Raw genomic sequence first — 20,019 nt, 5'->3', positions numbered from 1 at the left:
GAAATAAAGATATTTTAAGACAAAAAACTGAAAAAGCATATTTTTATGAGACTGTCACTAAAGACATCTTAAAAAGGAGAACAAAATGATCCTAAAAAGGTCTGAAAAAATGTTTAAAAAGGAACAAAAATACTGGTATATATGTGGGTAAATTATACTTTTGTTCATTTTACTGATGAGGAAAATGAGATATAGAGTTAAAGCCACAAAACTAGTAAACATCAGAGCTGGCATTTGAAGCCACTATATTTTGTTCAGCTTCAGAAAAAAACAAATAATTGATTAAAAGAAACAGAGATCAAAGAGACATTTCTCCCATGGTTATATACATGGAGACCACTGGTTAGAGTAACATGTAATGCCCTTAAAGAAAGTTCAGCAAGATTCTAAGAGCTATTTCTTAGCATGTCCTTAATCAACGTTAACAGCTTCAGTCCAAACTCTACTACCAGAGGGGACAAAACAACATGGTTCAGGCCGGGCGCGGTGGCTCACGCCTTTAATCCCAACACTTTGGGAGGCCGAGGCGGGCGGATCACAAGGTCATGAGATCCAGACCATCCTGGCTAACAGGGTGAAACCCTGTCTCTACTAAAAATACAAAAAATTAGCCGGGTGTGGTGGCATGTGCCTGTAGTCCCAGCTACTCGGGAGACTGAGGCAGGAGAATGGTGTGAACCCGGGAGGCAGAGATTGCAGTGAGCTGAGATCGTGCCACTGCACTCCAGCCTGGGCGACAGAGCAAGATTCTGTCTCAAAACAAACAAAAAACAGCATGGTTCATCTGTGAAGTTTTTCTTATCTAACAGACACAAAGTATATACCAAATAGAACTCATATATTTAAGCTGATTCCCAAAGGGATTCAGATCCAAATAATCGCTAATTTATTAACTGCATTTTTTTTTTTTTTTAGAGACAGGGTCTCACTCTGTTGCCCAGGCTGCAATGTAACGGTGCAATCATGGCATTCACCATCACACCTAGCTAATTTTTAAATTTTCTGTGGAGATGGCATCTTGCTTTAGAAACACCAATTTAAAGTGAGCTTCCTAATCTTTCAGACAATTGTTTTAAACTCCAATTCTTTTTTTTCACTGAACATGTCATGGATAGTATTCCATGACAATACTTCTACGTCTAATTGTTTTTGCTTAATGGCTGCATGGAATTCCATGGTATGAAGGTGCCATCATTTACTTAACTCAGTCCATACTGAAGGATACTTTAGGTTGGTGCCAGTTTTTACATTACTAAAAACAATACTGCAATAGATATATGTGTACATATATCTCCTGACTGTAGATCATCTACAAATACGTTTGTAGGCTAAATTCCTTGAGTACTTACTTATAACATTTTAAGATGTAATATACATTTTATACAATAAAATATATAACATTCTGAGAAACATTACCAAATTGCCTTCTAAAATGACTGTACCAATTTAACTATCAACAATGGAAGAGGAAAATGGCCTGGTTAATCCATACTTTCATTATATTAGATATTATTATAATGTTTATCAGCCAAATACTATGTATGTACATATATCTTTCTATGACCATCTATTTTTTTTTTTTTTTTTTTTTGAGACAGAGTCTGGCTCTGTCTCCCTGGCTGGAGTGCTGGAGTGCAGTGGCGCAATCTCGGCTCACAGCAAGCTCCGCCTCCGGGGTTCACGCCATTCTCCTGCCTCAGCCTCCCGAGTAGCTGGGACTACAGGCGCCCGCCACCACGCCCAGCTAATTTTTTGTATTTTTTTTTTTTTTAGTAGAGATGGGGTTTCACCGTGTTAGCCAGGATGGTCTGGATCTCCTGACCTCGTGATCCACCTGCCTCGGCCTCCCAGAGTGCTGGGATTACAGGCGTGAGCCACCGTGCCCGGCCGACCATCTATTCTTATCCTCTGCCCCTTTCCTAATTAGTTGCTAGTCTTTTTTTCTTAATAATACATAAGCACTCTGTGTCTTATATGTTAAAGACTTTTTTGGTCCAGTCTTTTGACTTTATTATGGTCTTTTTTGCCATGTAAATTTAGTTATTATTTTCCTTTTGGCTTTTGCATGGGATGTTTCTTCTCTTCAAGATTATGAAAATATTCCAGTATTTTTATTTCATTTTAAGATTTTGATCCACCTGGATGTTATTTAGTAAAAGATTCAGCATTTCCTCTCAAATGGCAAGCTGTTTCAACTCTATTTATTGAATAAGTAATTATTTGTACTAATTTGAAATGTTACCTTGATCATATACCAGCAAACCAAATATCCTATTTATTTTCTATGATCTAGTTACAGATTTCTAGGCCAACACCATAAAACTACTATAATTTCATAAATTTTAATGAGTCCAGCCTCATCATTCTTTTTTCAGATTTTTCCAGGCACCTCTGCCATGTTATTCTTCAAAATAAACATCAGTTATTTATGAACTGTCTTATTAATAAATAACAACAAACAAAATCCCATTGATATTCTGACTAGGATTGCATCAGACTTAAAAGATCACTTAAGAAACAATATTGAGCCTTTTAAGAATATGGCACTTTTTTCCATTTATTCAAATCTTTTAAGTCATTCAGGAGAATTTACATTTTCTTCATATAGGTCTTTCATATTTCTTTCAACAGATTTGATTAGTACTGGGTGAAAGCGAACATAAAGCTATAGACCCTACAAAGAGGTGAGGTAAAGGAATTACCTCTGAAAAAGCCACTATTTTAAAGTAGCTTGGGATCTACTCCAAAATAAGCAGGAGAGCCAACATTTCCTTATCAAGCTTCTCTATTTTTAACAGAGAATGTCAACCTTGCTTTGGCTCAACTTACATAAGCCTCCCTGAACTTAACTTTATTGATTACAGCTATCCACTGTAGTACTCCTGCAAATTCCTCTAAAATAGTTCTCTAAAATTCATCCTCATTGCATCTATTTTTGACTTCACAGACTTCACCTCACTTTGACTATTCAGTGAAAATTGCAGTACTTATTCTTAGAAAAATTCACACATCACATAATTTCACATATAATTTTAGGGGAGTCAGTGAAAATGCCTGCCATAAAGGGTGTCTGGATTAGAATGAACCTATTCCAGTCAGCTGCTACAATCACCTTCTGATAGGTCTACAGAGTAATTCAGGTACAATGGCACATTCATCACACTTCATATGCGGGCTTTTACATTTAAAACTTTTTTTAAAAAAATAAATGTAGACTTTATAGAAAAGTTACAAAAACAGTACAAAAGATTCTTCATTCAGATTCCTCAAAAATGAAAACATTTAAATTTTAAGCAACATCAGCTTGAGATTTTGACTATATTGCAACTCAAGTTGCTTAAACAAGCAATCAATTTAATACCTAGGGAGTATTAATAATCTTAGGACAAGACCAACTTCTCATATCAACAATTCCAAAATCTCCAAAACTGAAAGATTTTTAACTCCTTCAGCAGCAAAACCTAACTGAATAAATCTATAGTCATTATTTACCCATTATAAGGTAAACATTTATAGGTTTCACTGCACAAATAGTACTGTTTGATTACACAGTGCTATCCCAGACCTATGAGGGGTGAATGGAATATACAGTAAATGTGGCATATTCCTAAGGATTTCAGTGAAGGGAATGTAAATTTTCATTGTCACTGTATATTATTTAGTATGTGCCAGGTACTACCTTAGTTAGTATTAAAATTTCATTTAATCCTCTCAATAACCTGGTAAGTCAGATTTTGCCCAAGGTCACCTAATGTATAATCAAATAGTAGAGACAACATGAAAATTTACATTTATCAGAGTCAAAGCTATAACCAACTTTTGAAAAGTTAATAGAAAAAAGTATTGAAAACTAGTCTCTTAGAATACTGGGGGCATGGGAGCTGAACAGAATTCTTTGAAAAAATTTCATTTCCCCTTCTTCCCTCTTTCCAGCAAATACCATTGCAATCATCTAAAACCTTGCTCATTTTCATATGAACAGCTGATAAGACACAAATATCTCAAACAAAGTAACTCTTAAATGTCTATTTTTTCCTCTTAAAGGTGAAGTATAAGACACCAGAATCCTGATTCTGTCTACATTATGTTAATTATCTAGACCAAGAAAAGATTAGAACTATACATTCAATAAGTACATCTTCTGTATTTATGTAAATCAGTGGTTTTCAAATGGGGGTGATTCTGCCTCCTGCAGTGGACATCTGGCAATGTCTTAACAAGAAATTAAAAATCCAAGAGCTCAACCTCTCTAATAAAGCTGCCCACAAAAAAATTTGGTAATATTCAACAAAAGTTAAGGTATAACTAAAATAGGCACTCATACTTTCTTGATGAAAGTACAAAGTGGTAATGTTTTATGGAGACAATGTAGAGTTTTTCTCAAAAGTTTAAATACATTGTACTCTCTAATCCAGTAATTCTGCTTTCTAGGAATTGATCCTACAAAAAAAAGTCAGGTAAGCACACAAAACAATTTGTTCAAGGCTGTTTAATACCGTGTTATTTATAATAATTAAAAACAATACATAAAATAAATGTTCATGAATATCAGATTAAATGAAATGAGATATAGTCAAAGGTGGAATACCCTACTTAAAAATAATGAGGCAGATTTGCATTAACAAGAAAAGAGGTCCACAATGTATTGCTAAATGGAAAATCTAGCTGCAGGAAAAAAGGATGTGCATTTATTCATAAAAAATTAATGTTTAAGTTGAGCAGAGTCACGTCACTTTATATAGTTTTAAGTATTTTATATTATGTTTTACTTTATCAGATGAAAAAAGGAGAAAACATGATTAGAAGGAAATGTTATGAAATTTTATTAGTGGTCAACTCTAGATAGTGGAATTATAGGTGATATTTTTCCTTTAAACTTTTTAATGATACAGATGTATTATTTTTACAATAGCTACTATAAACTGATTCCTTCCCACATGCCAGTTACTGCCTATGTTAATTAATACACTAAAAGGCCACAACTCTACAAGGTAGCTATCATGAGCTCCATTTTGCAGATGGTAAAAGACTAAGAAATGGATTCTAAAGCCTATTAGTACATACTATGTTGCTAATCTCCTGGGAAACACTAAAAATATAAGAAAACTGATCGCAAATCTCTATAAATTTATGAGCAAAAGACTTGGGCCGGGCGCGGTGGCTCACGCCTGTAATCCCAGCACTTTGGGAGGCCGAGGCGGGCAGATCACGAGGTCAGGAGATCAAGACCATCCTGGCTAACACGGTGAAACCCCGTCTCTACTAAAAATACAAAAAATTAGCCGGGCGTGGTAGTGGGCGCCTGTAGTCCCAGCTACTCGGGAGGCTGAGGCAGGAGAATGGCGTGAACCCGGGAGGTGGAGCTTGCAGTGAGCCGAGATCGCGCCACTGCACTCCAGCCTGGGCGACAAAGCAAGACTCCGTCTCAAAAAAAAAAAAAAAAGACTTATGCAAGAAAAATCTGATTTGCCATTTCAGAGACCCGGGGAGTTTCAAAACAACCAAAAATATATTAAACCTGGAAAATGTACTGAGTGTAATATTCTCGGTAAAAACTTCCCGCATACATTCATGTATCTACAGAGACAAAAATGTTATACTTGAGGCCATCTGCTTTTCATTACTGAGAACTAATCTCTGATTACAATCATTCTGAATAGTTTCTTTCATAAAACAGGAACAGATTTTGTATTTGAGAAAGCACTAACCAGTTACCATAAACTTCTAACCAGTTACCATAAACTTCAAATTATGTCAATTTCTAAATATGCCAGTTTCAAAACGCACAAAAGAATCATCTCACATTTGATAAATGCAAGACATTACTTTACTTTTTTTTTGAGACAGGGTCTCATTCTGTCACCCAGACTGGAGTGCAGTGGTGCAATCTTGGCTCACTGCAACCTCCGCCTCCTGTGCTCAAGGGATGCTCCCACTTCAGCCTCCTGAGTAGCTGGGATCACAGGTGGGTGCCACTGCACCTGGCTAATTTTTGTATTTTTAGTAGAGACGAGGTTTCACCATGTAGCCCAGGCTGGTCTCAAACTCCTGGCCTCAAGGGATCCACCTGCTTCAGCATTACTTTACTTTTGGAAGACAACCAGGAAAAACGAAAAACCATTTTTACAAATATTTATGTCTTATAACATATAAAATAAATGGAAAACGTCATCTTCTAATTATGTTAACAGCTTTGAAAAGACAGAAGCTTCACTAGAATAATGATAATTCTGATGGCTTTGTCTTTTCAATTTTTGGAAGAGTACAACTGGAAAGGCACCGTAGAGTTTACCCGGGTCAACTCCCCACATCATACAACTGGGGCCCAGAGAAAGGAAGGTGATTTGTTCAAGGCCCCACAGTTACTAAGAGGCTGAAAAGGGAGGGACTCCCTCAAGTTTTTAAAAATTCTAAATCCAAAATCTTGACTTCTGAAAGGTATTATCTGATAATTTAGTTGGCTACTTAAAGAACTTTGGGATCCTGTTCTCTTCTGTACTCTTGGGGCCTTTTCAACCCAACATTTTCAGACAGCAGCAAACTAATCTGTTGTATTATCTGTACTCAAGAGTTCAAAGTCCCCTTCTTCTCCATCGACAGCTTTTAATTGAAATCTTATTTGGAAACCCAGTGGAGAAAGAAAATAAAAGCAGAGCTGCCTTGATTAAAACAGTACAGGCGTCCTGTTTTTACTCGTTTTGTCCTGGAAGCCCCTGAAATACTTTCTTGGTACCTTATGTCTCAAAGAAACAGTTTATTTCTAATGTATGAGAGTGTTCCAGGGCACTGCTACTCAAAATATGTTTCTCAAACAATGAGCATCACTGAGGAGCTTGTTAGAAATGCCCAATATCAAACTCCAACCCAGGCCTACTGAAAAATCACAACAAGCATACTTAACAAGATGCCTAGGTGACTGGTATGCACATTAATGTTTGAGAAGCTTCTCAAATGATATGAAGACACACACACACACACACACACACACACACACGCACACTGCAAACCCAAATTTTTATTAGAGTTACATGACATACAATTACTACAGTTATCTTGCCATGGACCAATAACAAACAGTTTACAGAACCACACTTGGGGTAGCAATGCTCTGTAGCAACCAAACCTTAAAGAATGATCCTGATCAAATCAGAACACCTGATATACTAAAAAGTTAGAAACTTACTTCTTATCAAAAAAGGTTGAATTCTCCTTCCTCTTGGTGAATCCATTGGGTAGAAGTTTTAAGTTAATACCTTGCCTCCGGGCACGATTTTTCATAAAGTACATCTAACGACAAAAACCAAACAGACAAATTAATTTTTAAATTCCTTAAATTTAAAAAGTGAGTAAAACAATGTTCAATAATAGTTAAGATTTACTAAGAACCTAAGTGTTACAACAGCTCTAAGCAGTAATCTCATGTAATCTTCACCATGATACTATGAGAATAGGTACTATCATCTCCATTTTAGCAATAAAAATTAGTGAGATCCCAACATCATACAGCTATCCCAGAGAGATAGAACCTGTATTCAAACCCTGGTCTGTCTAATTCCAGAGCTTGTGTTTTTAACCATATGTTCTATGAGCCAAAGAAGAATTTAATGGAGATTAAACAAACAAAAACACAGGTCATTTGGCAATCACGGGGGCTACCTACACAATTCTTGATTTCTTTTACCGATGGTTTTACCAGTTAGCTGTATATATATATATCACTGATTTTATTACTAGACAGCTCACTCAAGGGAAGAGCCATGGCATTGCCTAGTACAAGGCCTAGCTTAAAGTAACCACTGCTGTGGGAAGCACAAAATGGGATATGAGAACATTCTGGCTCCGACATGTGTTATTACATTGACCACCTGGGTTGATTAAGCTAAATTGTGCAATTCCAGAGTTATGAAGGAAGTCATACCAGATTTTTATTAAGTCAAGGAAGAAGAAAGATCACTCAAAGAAGAGGCAAAATATAAATGCAAGTTTTTTGTTAAGTGAATAGGGATCTAGAATTTGCAATGTAAACAGTCAGAATCAAGTCATAAGCCAAGGAAAGGATGGGTCAGCTATCACTGGCTAAGTAGGAAACTGTTTTAAGAAATTACATGTAATTTTATAATTTAGAGGACTTTAGTTTCAGTAATGGTAGTGATAATTATAAATAATTCTAATAGCAGTGACCAACCCTCCTAATATACCTTCAGGATAAGGGTGAACCAGAAACAATCTCTACTTTTAGAGCAAGCTAGGAAACTTGTATGGTTACACTGAAACAGAGGAAAAAAGAAAAAAAATCCATTAGCAGTTATGGCTATGGACCATCCCTTGCTTAGATTTGCAATTATTTTGCCTTGAAAACAGCACTGAATAGCCATACTCTAGAAAAAAAGTGGGAGGACTTAATCAGGTAACAAGTTTCAGTAAAAAAGCACAATAATTCAGAGAGCATAGTATTGGTGCAGGATATACCAGCAGGCCAACAGAATGGAAAAGACAAGGCCACAAAATGACCCAAGCATATAGGGATGCTGATATATGACAAAGGTGGTCCTACAGAGCAGTAGGGAAAGGATGAACTTTCCAATAAATGGTGCTGGGAAAAGTGGATTATCTATATGAAAAATTAAATGGGAACTCCTCTGTACATGATACCAAAAATCAATTCCAGTTAAAGACATAAGTGTAAAACACAACAGTATAAAGCTTTTAGGCAATAACTATAAAAGAATAACTTCCTAACTTCAAGGTAGAGATGGATTTCTTTATAAACATATAAACCTACTAACTATAAAGGAAACAAATGATAAATTTGACTACATTAAAACTAAGAACATCCATTCACCACAAGACACTATAAAATGAAAAGACAAGACAAAGACTAGAAGAAGGTATTTATAACATAAAACCAACTTGCACTAGCATCCAAGAAATACCTAGAATTCTCACAAACCAGTAAGAAAAATAAAGCTGACCAATGAAAAGATGAGCAAAAGACTTGAACAGGCACTGCATAAAAGAGGAAATCCAAATGGCCAATAAAGTATTTGAAAGGTGGTTCAATCTCATCAGGAATTAAAGAACTGCACATTTAAAACCACAATAAAATTACAAAGCCAACAGATTGACAAAAATTTTTAAAGTCTTACCAAACTAAGTATTGGCGAGAATATGACAATAGGTACATTCATACACTATTGGTGAGAGTGTAAACTAGTATAATCACTTTGGAAAATGTTTTGGTAACATCTAGGCAAATTGAAGATATGCATACCACACAACAAAGCAATTCTATTCCCAGGTATAAACCCTAGAAACACATGTTCACACACATACTATAATTCATAGACAAAAGTAGTGGCATTGTTTCTAAACTGTTTTTTATTCTTACAGAAAATCCAAAATCCATAAAAAAAAATGTGTAAACAAATTGTGGTACAGTCCTAAGATAGAAAAAAATATAAAGAAATGAGAAAAGATCAGGGAAGGGCATAAAAGGGTGGCATGGAACTTCTGGGAAGCCAGTAATGTTCTAATTCTAGATTGGGGTGGTAGTTACATGAATATTCATTTTATAATTATTCATTATACTGTGTATTTCCATTTTGTGATTTTTATAAAATAAACTTGCTATATTTCACAATTTAAAAAAATTGTAAAGTAATTTATCTTTAAGTAGAATTTTAATTATGCCTAATTAAGTTTGAGGAAAAATAAGAGTTGCTATATGAATAATTTTCTTTCAGATATGTGTAATGTAATTATGTCTGTACCAATAATACCAATAAAATAAGGTGTTTAAAAGGTATTAAAATTCTGCAACTCCAATACTAAAATGAACACAATTCCAGGATATGATTTAATCACACCATAAACGAATTTCTACAACACCAGTTGCCAAATATTCCAAATATGTAAGCTTTAATTTTGCATAGTATTTAAGGAATTAAAAAAGGAATGCAAGAGTATGAAAATTAAGTGTATTAGAATAGCAAGTCTTGTTAGCTCTTCCTTCAAAATTGCAATCTAATCCCTTCCCAATAATTCAAACAGTATACCCAAGCCACTATTATCTCACAAGGATCATGGGAAGAGCTGCAAATTGGTCTCCCTGCTTCCAATCTTCCATTCTTGCCCCCCTAAAGTTCACAAAGTGCAAGAGTGGTTTTTCAAAAGGCAAATTTATGTTCAAAACCCTTCCATGGTTTCCATTTGCACTTAGAATTAGAAACCCTCACCAGTTTCTTTTCTTTTTTCTTTTGAGACAGAGTCTCACTCTGTTGCCCAGGCTGGAGTGTAGTGGCGCAATCATGGCTCACTGCAGCCTTGACCTTCCTGGGCTCAGGTGATCCTCCCACCTCAGCTTCTCAAGTTGCTGGGACTACAGGGGCACGCCACCACGCCTGGCTAATTTTTGTATTGTTTTATAGAGACGGGTTTTCACCATGTTGCCCAGGCTGGTCTTGAACTCCTGAGCTCAAGCAATGCTCTGGCCTCAGCCTCCCAAAGTGTTTGGATTACAGGCATGAGCCACTGCACCCAACTCCTCACCAGTTTCTCTAACTTCATTTTCAATACTCTCCTCCTCACTCACTATGCTTCAGTTACCTTGCCAATCTTTTAATTCCTCAAACCAGACATCCTTGTTTCTGACTCAGGTCTTTCCTTTTACTTTTGTCCCTACCTGGAATAATCTGCCTCCAAATGTTCACATGACAGCCTCTTTCTCAGCACTCAGATCACTGCTTACACATCATCTCTTAGAGAAGCTTCTCCTGACCACTGTATCGAAAATAGTACCCTGACAATCTCTCCCCAACAAAGACCATTTTCATTCTCTCTTTAATCTCTTGAGCCTTCTTTATTTTCTATATGAACTTAACTCTATCTGAAATTACATTTGTTCCTCTACTCATCTCCTATATCTCCCACTAAATACAACTCCACGAGGGGACAGACTTTGTTTGGGTCACAGCCATATCCTTAAGTAATCAGAATAGCTCTACATCATGGTGGCCACTTAATATATTTGGTAAGTTAAAAAAAAAAAAAAAGAATCTAATTGATTTGAAGGACTTCTAACTGGAAGAAATTAGGAAAAAATCTTACATGTTTATTGCTTATTGGTCTTTTCAAAAAAGCATCTCTAGAAATATGGTCCGCTGTTCTTGCCACATCTTCCAAAAATCGATAATCTAAAAATTTCAAAACAGAAGAATAAACAAGTGACATACATCAATGGCCAGGAAGCCTCAATTTGCTATGCATAAAGTGGCTTACCACTTAGGAGATTCATTTCAGTAAACTGTTGTATTGAAATGTATGCAGTTTTATCTCGAACTCCATTACATGTCAGTTCTGCTTTGTGTTTCTTTACACAGGGCAAACTGAAAAGACAAAGGGGAAGTACTTTTATATTTTAGGGTAAGAAAGGTACAGATACAGGTTAAAAGGTAGGAAGTTACATGTATACCTGCAGGAATATCGCATACAACGTGGACATCTGTACTTTGCTTCTTCTGTACCACAAGTCTCACACCTACAAAAGCCCACATGTAACATTAAATTATCAAATATTAATTTTATTTATTTATAAACTTAGAATTCCCAATCAATTTATAAACTCAGTGACAAGTAACTCTGATAAAATATTTGATAGCTGTTGAACAACATTTGAAAATTCTTCTCTATGAAACCTTCCCAAAACAACTACATTTCCAATGTTGGTAGTGATATGTAACTCAGGAAAATGTATTAAAATTTTTAAAACCCATCTCGCTTTTGACTTCTTTTTCTACTATAATCTGGGAATGAGATTATTCACTGATATTTTAACTTGTGATTCCTGGAAATGTGGTAATGATTGTATGTGTGTGTATCCAGAAGTCCAATTCATGAGCTATGTTTAGATATTTTTAAAGGACACACCAGACAAAGAATATAAGGCCAAGTGAAATTTAGAGAGTAGTAGCAGCACCTTTTTTCCTGAACTCCACACCTAATCTAGAATGAGCATCGAAATAATCTAGAAATGCCATGTAACCCATCATCTGTCCTCAACTGCTCTTCTATGCTCCTGGGATACTGACAACCAAACTACGGTTACTTCTATTTAGCCCACTGTGTTCTAGACGGGAATATTCCCAAGAATCTGACTACCCTTATTTCCTTTGTCACATGATCCACACACTAAGGAAATTCAATCAAAAGCAATAAATATTCACAGCACCCATGAAGAAGCTTGATAATTGAGGTCAAGTGTATTTTTGCCTAATTTTAACTTAATCTACTTTGTCATTGTTGGTTTTATTAGACTTTCTCATCACTATTCTCTCTCAAAGGAATACCGAGTAAAGAGCATATTAAGTCAAGCCAGATCCAGTTCCAACTGATCTTTTGGTCCCCAGAATTTTCACTTTCCTAACTTGACCATTACCCATTGGACACTACCAATTTCATATATTTTCACTGAATTTGTTGTGTTGTCATGTACAACACCCTCCACTTCCCAACCCACCCCCGCGAACGCCGTCTGACTCCAGAAACCCAATTCCACCTTCTCCTGATAGTGTGGTTTCCTTCACTCTAGACATGAAGACTCCACAGCTTTATTCCCCTAAATGGAATTCCCCATGCCCTACCTTGACATGGCCAGTTTCCGCTTGCAGCCCACCGGGTGATTTATCGGAGGCTCTTCTTTCACCTTTGTATCATCCACGATTTCTTTCTTCAGGAAATCCTTCTCTTCTTTTAGACACTCTCCATGCATCAATTCCTCTTTTATGCATTGACCAACAAACTTCTCCTCCTGTTTTATCTCCAAGTTATCCTTCTCTTCCTTCACTTCTGACCAGTCCATTACCTCTTCCTTTACCTTCTCTTCCTTTACCTCTGGTTCACCCACCTTCGCTTCTTTTACCACTAAACTACTATCCGTCTCCTGCTTCACCCCCAATACGCCTGCGTTCTCATCCTTCACCTCAGGCCTATCCTCCACCTCCTGTTCTACCCACTGGCCAGCCAACCTGCCTTCTGTACCTGGCCAGTCTATAATTTCCTGCTTCACTACCGTTAGGTCCATCGGTATTTCCTCTGGCCTTTGTCCACTTCCTTCCTCTCCACCCCCTATCTCCTTTATCCCTGTCAGCCCTGTCCCCTCCTCTCCGCCGCCGAACTCCTCCGCCCCTGCTAAGTCCCTTACTCCCTCCCTGCCAGGCTCTGGACTTAGCCGCACCCCCTCAGCTACGCTGCGGAGACCTCCCCCAGACTTCCCTTCATTTTCAGCAGCAAACTCCATCAACTCACGATCCTTGGCCTCTGCTGCCACTCTATCCTTCAATGTGGCTGCTCCACACCAATAGGAGGAATTACCGGTCGGAATACCTACGGCGGCCCACGTGTGGAGCCAAGCAGCCACAAACCCGGAATAGCCTGCTTGACGCGACTGCTCGAATCGCCGTAAAGCTACGCTTTTGCGCCTCGCCCCTTCACGACTTGTAGAGCTCTTTACGGCCCTGCGGAGTCCCTGCCGGATTCTCTGGGCGAACAAGCGTAACTGCGTGACTTGCCCGCTGGGGTTCTCGTCTCCCACCTGGTTTCCACCACCCTCTTCCCTTAGAGAAGCCTCCTGGGCCACTCTAGGCCACCCTCCACGCCCTGCTGGGTGTAAAGAGTGGAGGAGACTGGCAGAGGGAGAGAAGCGAAACCCTTACACTCTAAAAGTGGGAAAACCCACCCTAATCTGTGTTAACCATTAAATCCAATCTTGTATGAAAATGGAGGACACACCTGATGTTAGGCCTTTCCAAGCTTTAGTTTCTTAAAGCTATAAACTAGGGACCATGGTATTATTAATATAAATCTCCCAGTGTCATTGCAAAGATTATATGAGATCATGCATGGAAATCAACTAGCAGTGACGGACACAAACTCGATATATAACTGGGAATCCTGATGGGCTTCAAACCGCCTGGTTTCCACCACCCCCTTCCCTTAGGGAAGCCTCCTGGGCCACACCCTAGGCCACCCTCCACGCCCTACTGGGTGGGTGTAAACAGTGGAGGAGCCCGGCAGAGGGAGAGAAGCGAAACCCTTACACTCTGGAAATGGGAAAACCCACCCTCATCTGTGTTAACCATTAAATCCAATCTTGTATGAAAAAGGACACACCTGATGTTACACCTTTGCAAGCTTTAGTTTCTTGAAGCTATAAACTAGGGAGCATGGTATTATTGATATAAATCTCCCAGTGTCATTGCGAAGATAATATGAGATCATGCATGGGAATCAACTGTCAGTGACAGACACAAACTCAATGTATAACTGGGAATCATGATGGGTTTCAAGTAGGAAAGAGGGCATTAATTTTTCTTTCCATTCTTTCTAAGTAACAGCCTGCGTCAGGCTATTCCCCATTCCCAGCATTCTGCAGGATTCTCTCAGAGAACATCATAAATATATTAGGCGAAAGTGCCTAATGCTCGATATTGCTGAATAACATTGCATTGTATGAATGTGGCACGTTTTTTCATGCATGTACCAGTTGGTGGGCATTTGGCTTGTTTCCAGTTTGGGCTATTACGAATAATTCTGCTTCAACATTCATATGCAAGTCTTTGTGTGGACATGTTTACATTTCCCGTAAGTAAATAACTAGGAGTGGAATTGCTGGGCCATATAAATTTATGTTAATTTTTAAAGAAATGCCCAAACTGTTTTCCAAAGTAGCTATACCATTTTACATTCCTACTGGCTGAGGGTTCCTATTTCTCTACATCCCGGCCAATTCTTAGTATTATCAGTTATTTGATTATAGATGTGTAGGGGTACGTCGTTGAGAATTTAATTTACATTTCTTTAATGACTAATGATGTTGAACATCTTTTCATGTGCCAACTGGCCATTTGGATATTTTCTTTAATGAAATGTTTATTCAGATCTTTTGCCCATTTTTCATTGACGTCTTTTATTATCAAATAGTAGTTCTTCATATATTATGGATATAGGTTTGTGGTAGACAGGCACCAGTATGTTCCCCAGTGATCCTCCACCCCTACAGTGTTCAGACCAATGTGTAGACTGCTCCTGCATCATCCCAGGATTGGTCTGTGTCACTGATAGCATACAGCAGAAGTAATACGTTACCTCTAAGATTAGGTTTGGAGAAAGGCTGTGGTTTCTGCCTTAGGCTCTTGCTCTTTTGTTTTCTTTCCTAGATCATTCACTCTGGGGGAAGCAAGCTGCCAGGTTGTGAGTACCAAGAGGCCCATGTGGTAGTGGGCCGAAGTTACTGGCTCTTACAGGCTGAATTGTGTCCCCTCAAATTCGTGTGTTAAATCCATAACACCCAGTACCTTAGACTGTGAGTATATTTGGAGATAGGAACTTTAAAGGTGATTTCGTTAAAATGAGACCATTAGGGTGGGCCCTAATCCAATCTGACTGATATCTTTATAAGAGGAGGAAATTTGGACACAAAAAGAGATACAAGGGATGCCTGCAGAGAGAAAAGACTATACAATGATACAGTGAGGTGGCCACCTGCATGCCAGCGAGAGAGGCCTCAGAAAAAAACAAGACTGGTGACAACTTATTTTGGAGTTCTAGCGTCTAGAACTGTGAGAAGATAAATTTAAGTCACTCAGTCTATGCTAGTTCATTATAGTGGCCTTGGCAAACTAATGCACTGGCCAACAATCAGCAAGGAATTTCAGCCTGTCAATAGCATATGAGTGTGTTTGGAGGAAGATTCTCTAGTCTTAGTCCAGCTTTACATGACTGCGGCTCTGGCCAACAGCTGAACCCAGATTCCGGACACTCAGAAATTGTGGGAGGGGATAAATGTTTCTTGTTTTAAACTGCCAAATTTCTGGATAATTGATACAAAGCAATGCATAATTAATACCAATTCCTTGTATGGTTCACAAATATTTTCTCCCAGTTTGTGGCTTTTCCTTTTCTTAGTTGTGTCTTTAAAAGAGCAAAAATTTTACACTTCAATTAAATTCAGTTTATCTATTTTTATTTTATTTTTTTGTGACAGAGTCTCGCTCTTGTCACCCAGGCTGGAGTGCAATGGCGGGATCTCTGCTCACTGCAACCTCCGCCTTCTGGGTTCAAGTGATTCTCCTGCCTCAGCCTCCCGAGTAGCTGGGACTACAGGCAGGTGCCACCACACCTGACTAATTATTTTTGTATTTTTATTAGAGATGGAGTTTCACCATGTTGGCCAGGCTGGTCTCGAACTCCCGACCTCAGCTAATCCACCCACCTCCCAAAGTGCTGGGATTACAGGAGTGAGCCACTGCACCCAGCCTCTCAATTTTTAAATGAATGGTGCTTTTTGTGTCACACTAATAACTTTTTGCCTAGCCCAAGGTTGCAAACAGATATTTCTCCTATATTTTCTAGAAGTTTTATAGTTTTAGCTTTTACATTTAGGTCTGTGATCCATTTTGAGTTGGCTTTTGTATCTAGAGTCATCCCTCTTTCTGTGGGGGATTGGTTCCAGGACCACCACAGATCTGAGAATGCTCAAGTCCTACAATCTGCCATCTGCGTCCATGGTTCCACATCTGTAGGTGCCACCAACTGTGGAAATTTGATCCATGGTTGGTGGAACCCACATGTGGCAGAACTAAGGATATCATCCATAAGGTGGACAAGGTAATGGTTTAAGTTTCTTTTTTTTTAATATGGATATCTTATTGTCCAAGCACCATTTGTTGAAGCCTATTCTTTTTCCTTGAATTGCCTTGATATTTAAAAAAATCAATTGACCACAAAGATAAGGATTTATTTCTGGACCTTATATTCTGTTTCACTGATCTATATGTCTATCCTTACACAAATACCACACTCTATTATAACTTTATAGTAAGTCCAACTTTCTTTTCTTTTGAAAATTGTGTTGGCTATTCTTGGTTGTTTGCATCTCTGTATATTTAGTGCCAGCTTGTCAATTTCTACAAAAGAACTTGTGGGATTTTCATAGGGATTGTGTGGAATATTTAGATAAGTGAGGGGAGGATTGTCATCTTAACAACATTGTGTCTTATCCATGAAAACGGAATGCCATCCATTTATTTATATTGTCTTTAACTTCACTTAACAATGCTTTGTAGTTTTCAGTATACAAGTTTTTACATATCTTTTGCTAAATTTATTCCTAAGCATTTTATTCTTGATGTGTTTTTTTTTTTTAATTGACACAGGGTCTCCCTCTGTCACCCAGGCTGGAGTGCAGTGGCACAATCATGGCTCACTGCAGCCTCGACCTCCTGGGTTGAAGCTATTCTCCCACCTCAGCCTCCCAAGTAGCTGGGACCACAGGCGCATGCCACCATGCCCAGCTAAATTTTTTTTGGTATTTTTTGTAGAGATGGTGTTTTGCCATGTTGCCCAGGATGGTCTCAAACTCCTGGGCTCAAGGGATCCGCCCACCTCAGCTTCTCAAAGTGCTGGGATTACAGGCGTGAGCCACCACACCTGGCCTTGATGTGATTTTGAATGAAATTACTCATTTAATTTCATTTTGGATTTTTCATTGCTAGGTTGCAGAAATACAATTGACTTTTGTATTTTGATTTCATATCCTGCAACCTTAATAAACTCAAATGTTTTATAATATCTCTATATAATTGGATTCAATTAACTTATATTTTGTTTAGGAGTTTTCGTCTATGAAGGATGTTTATTTATCTGTAGTTCTTTTTTCTTGTAATGTTGTTAGGTTTTGTTATCAGAGTTTTCTGCATACCTTTTAACTTTTATGTTTCCCATCTCTTTATTGCTTCCAGATACTTTCTGGGAGAGTTCCCCAAGTAATTTCTACCTTACTATTTTGGTATTTGATGGTATGCAATCTGTTAGTCAACCTATCCACTAAGCTCATTTCAGTCACTATGTTTTTCATAACCATTGTCTGTAGCTTATTTTGCTTCACATTTCTAATATCCGTTTTTATCTCTCTGAAGGTATTCCTTTAACTCGTTTTATTTATTTATTTTTTTGAGATGGAGTCTCGCTCTGGTTATCCAGTCTGGAGGGCAATGGTGCTATCTTGGCTCACTGCAACCTCCGCCTCCCAGGTTCAAGTGATTCTCCTGCCTCAGCCTCCCCAGTAGCTGGGATTACAGGTGCCCACCACCATACCCAGATAATTTTTGTATTTTTAGTAGAGACAGGGTTTTGCCATATTAGCCAGGCTGGTCTTGAACTCCTGACCTGAGTGATCCACCCACCTTGGCCTCCCAAAGTACTGGGATTACAGGCATGAGCCACCATGCCCGACTTTTGACTCATTTAAAAATCTTCAGTTTTTTGTCCACTAATTCTGTCCCTCCAGTATAAATTATCCAGCTTAAAAAATCTTTTAGAATTACAGTCCAGATTTTATAATATTTTCTCTGGTGAGCTCCTATTCCTTTGAGAGTATTAGCAAGCATAGTTGTAATTCATATTTGAAAGGTAGGATCAAAAGCATAGGATTTGGATTGCAACTCTTCTGGTTATTCTTTTGAGTGTGGAGGGTAAGCAGAAGAATGGATGAGCATCATGGTAGAAAGCCTCTGGTGTTACGATCTGGGCTGCACTAGCCCCAGTCTGCCCTCCTATGAAGAGCATACACCTCTCAGGTTAACTTCCAGTACTCCCACATTGCCATCCCATTTCCAAGAGCTGCTGTCTTCTGTGGTAATCATCTAGACTTTTGGGTGGAGGGAAGAAGACAACTGTTCTAAACCAATGGGTATACACAGTTATCAGCTTTCCTGGTGTTCTTCTGCCTTCTTGGACACTTGCTGGGCTAACTTTGTGTTTTTATAAGCATCTTGAGTTGAGGTGGGCCATGATCCACCCAAGCTAATGTAGGGTAGAAAAGGGAACAATCAGAGATTCTATCCTTTCATCCACCCTCTACCTCCATTAGTGTCCCTCTTTGTCCCTCCAGGCTTTCCTTTCTCCACCACAATGGACCCAACTCCCTTTCACCTCCTAAGGGTTTTCAGAGTTTCCTAGTTAGGCTCATTATTTATCCCCTCCCCCCCCATATATGTGGCATCTTCAGGAATGGATTTGGAGACTCCAGGAGACAATAGCTTTGTTAGTTTGCTATCTTTTCAGAAACAAGAAGTTACCAGATTGAACTTTTTATTTAGCAATACTGTATGGTAAAGAATTTGTGAAATTATTTGAGTGATATCCCAAATATCCTTTCTTTTGGGCTTCCCATGACACTGCTATCGGGGGAACCAGCCCCCAATATTTCAATGTAGGTTCTTTTCTATTTTCCCTAAGTGTTGGCAGGTCTGAGAAATAAAGAGAAAGAGTGCAAAAGAGAGAAGTTTTATAGCTGGGTCTCCAGGGGTGACATCACCTGTCAGCAGGTTCTGCGATGCCCCCAAGCTGCAAAACCAGCAACTTTTTATTGGCGATTTTCAAAGGGGAGGGAGTGTACGAATAGGGTGTGGGTCACAGAGATCACATGCTTCAAAAGGCAATAAAATATCACAAGGCAAATGGGGGCAGAGCAAGATCACAAGGCCAGAGCGAAATTAGAATTGCTGATGAGGTTTCATTTCCCACTGTGCATGCATTGTCATTGATAAACATCTTAACAGGAAACAGGGTTTGAGAGTAGACAACCCTTCTGACTAGAATTCATCAGGCCAGAATTTCCTAATCCTAGCAAGCCTGAGGGTGCTGCAGGAGACCAGGGCGTATTTTATCCCTTATCTTCAACTGCATAAGACAGACGCTCCCAGAGCAGCCGTTTTAGAGGCCTACCCCTGGGAATGCATTCTTTTCCCAGGGCTGTTCCTTGCTGAGAAAAATAATTCAGCGATATTTCTCCTATTCGCTTTTGCAAGAAGAGAAATACGACTCTGTTCTGCCCGGCCCTGCAGGCAGTCAGACCTTACGGTTAGCTCCCTTGTTCCCTGAAAATTGCTGTTATCCTGTTCTTTTAGGATGCACAGATTTCATATTGTTCAAACACACGTTTTACAAGCAATTTGTACAGGT

General features: G+C 38.5%; 1 protein-coding gene across 4 annotated transcripts in view; it reads right to left on the bottom strand.

Moving 5' to 3' along the window:
• Window positions 1-13,762, bottom strand: part of ZNHIT6 (zinc finger HIT-type containing 6) — a 56,552-nt gene extending 42,790 nt beyond the window's left edge. For 2 of the 4 annotated variants that reach the window (XM_055351653.2, XM_063697328.1), the window contains exons 1-5: window positions 12,639-13,466; window positions 11,471-11,536; window positions 11,278-11,384; window positions 11,107-11,192; window positions 7,184-7,287 (exon numbers count right to left, since the gene is read on the bottom strand). In XM_055351653.2, the coding sequence (XP_055207628.2) occupies window positions 7,184-7,287; window positions 11,107-11,192; window positions 11,278-11,384; window positions 11,471-11,536; window positions 12,639-13,294 (1,019 nt within the window). In that variant the 5' untranslated portion in view covers window positions 13,295-13,466. Of the gene's footprint in view, window positions 1-7,183; window positions 7,288-11,106; window positions 11,193-11,277; window positions 11,385-11,470; window positions 11,537-12,638 lie in introns of all 4 variants that reach the window. The other 2 variants (XM_004026070.5, XM_063697329.1) reach the window with 2 other exon arrangements.
• Window positions 13,763-20,019: the final 6,257 nt, after the last annotated feature.

The sequence above is a fragment of the Gorilla gorilla genome, chromosome 1, assembly GCF_029281585.2.
Source record: "Gorilla gorilla gorilla isolate KB3781 chromosome 1, NHGRI_mGorGor1-v2.1_pri, whole genome shotgun sequence".
Lineage (NCBI taxonomy): Eukaryota > Metazoa > Chordata > Mammalia > Primates > Hominidae > Gorilla > Gorilla gorilla.
This window is presented reverse-complemented; position numbering and strand designations above follow the sequence as displayed.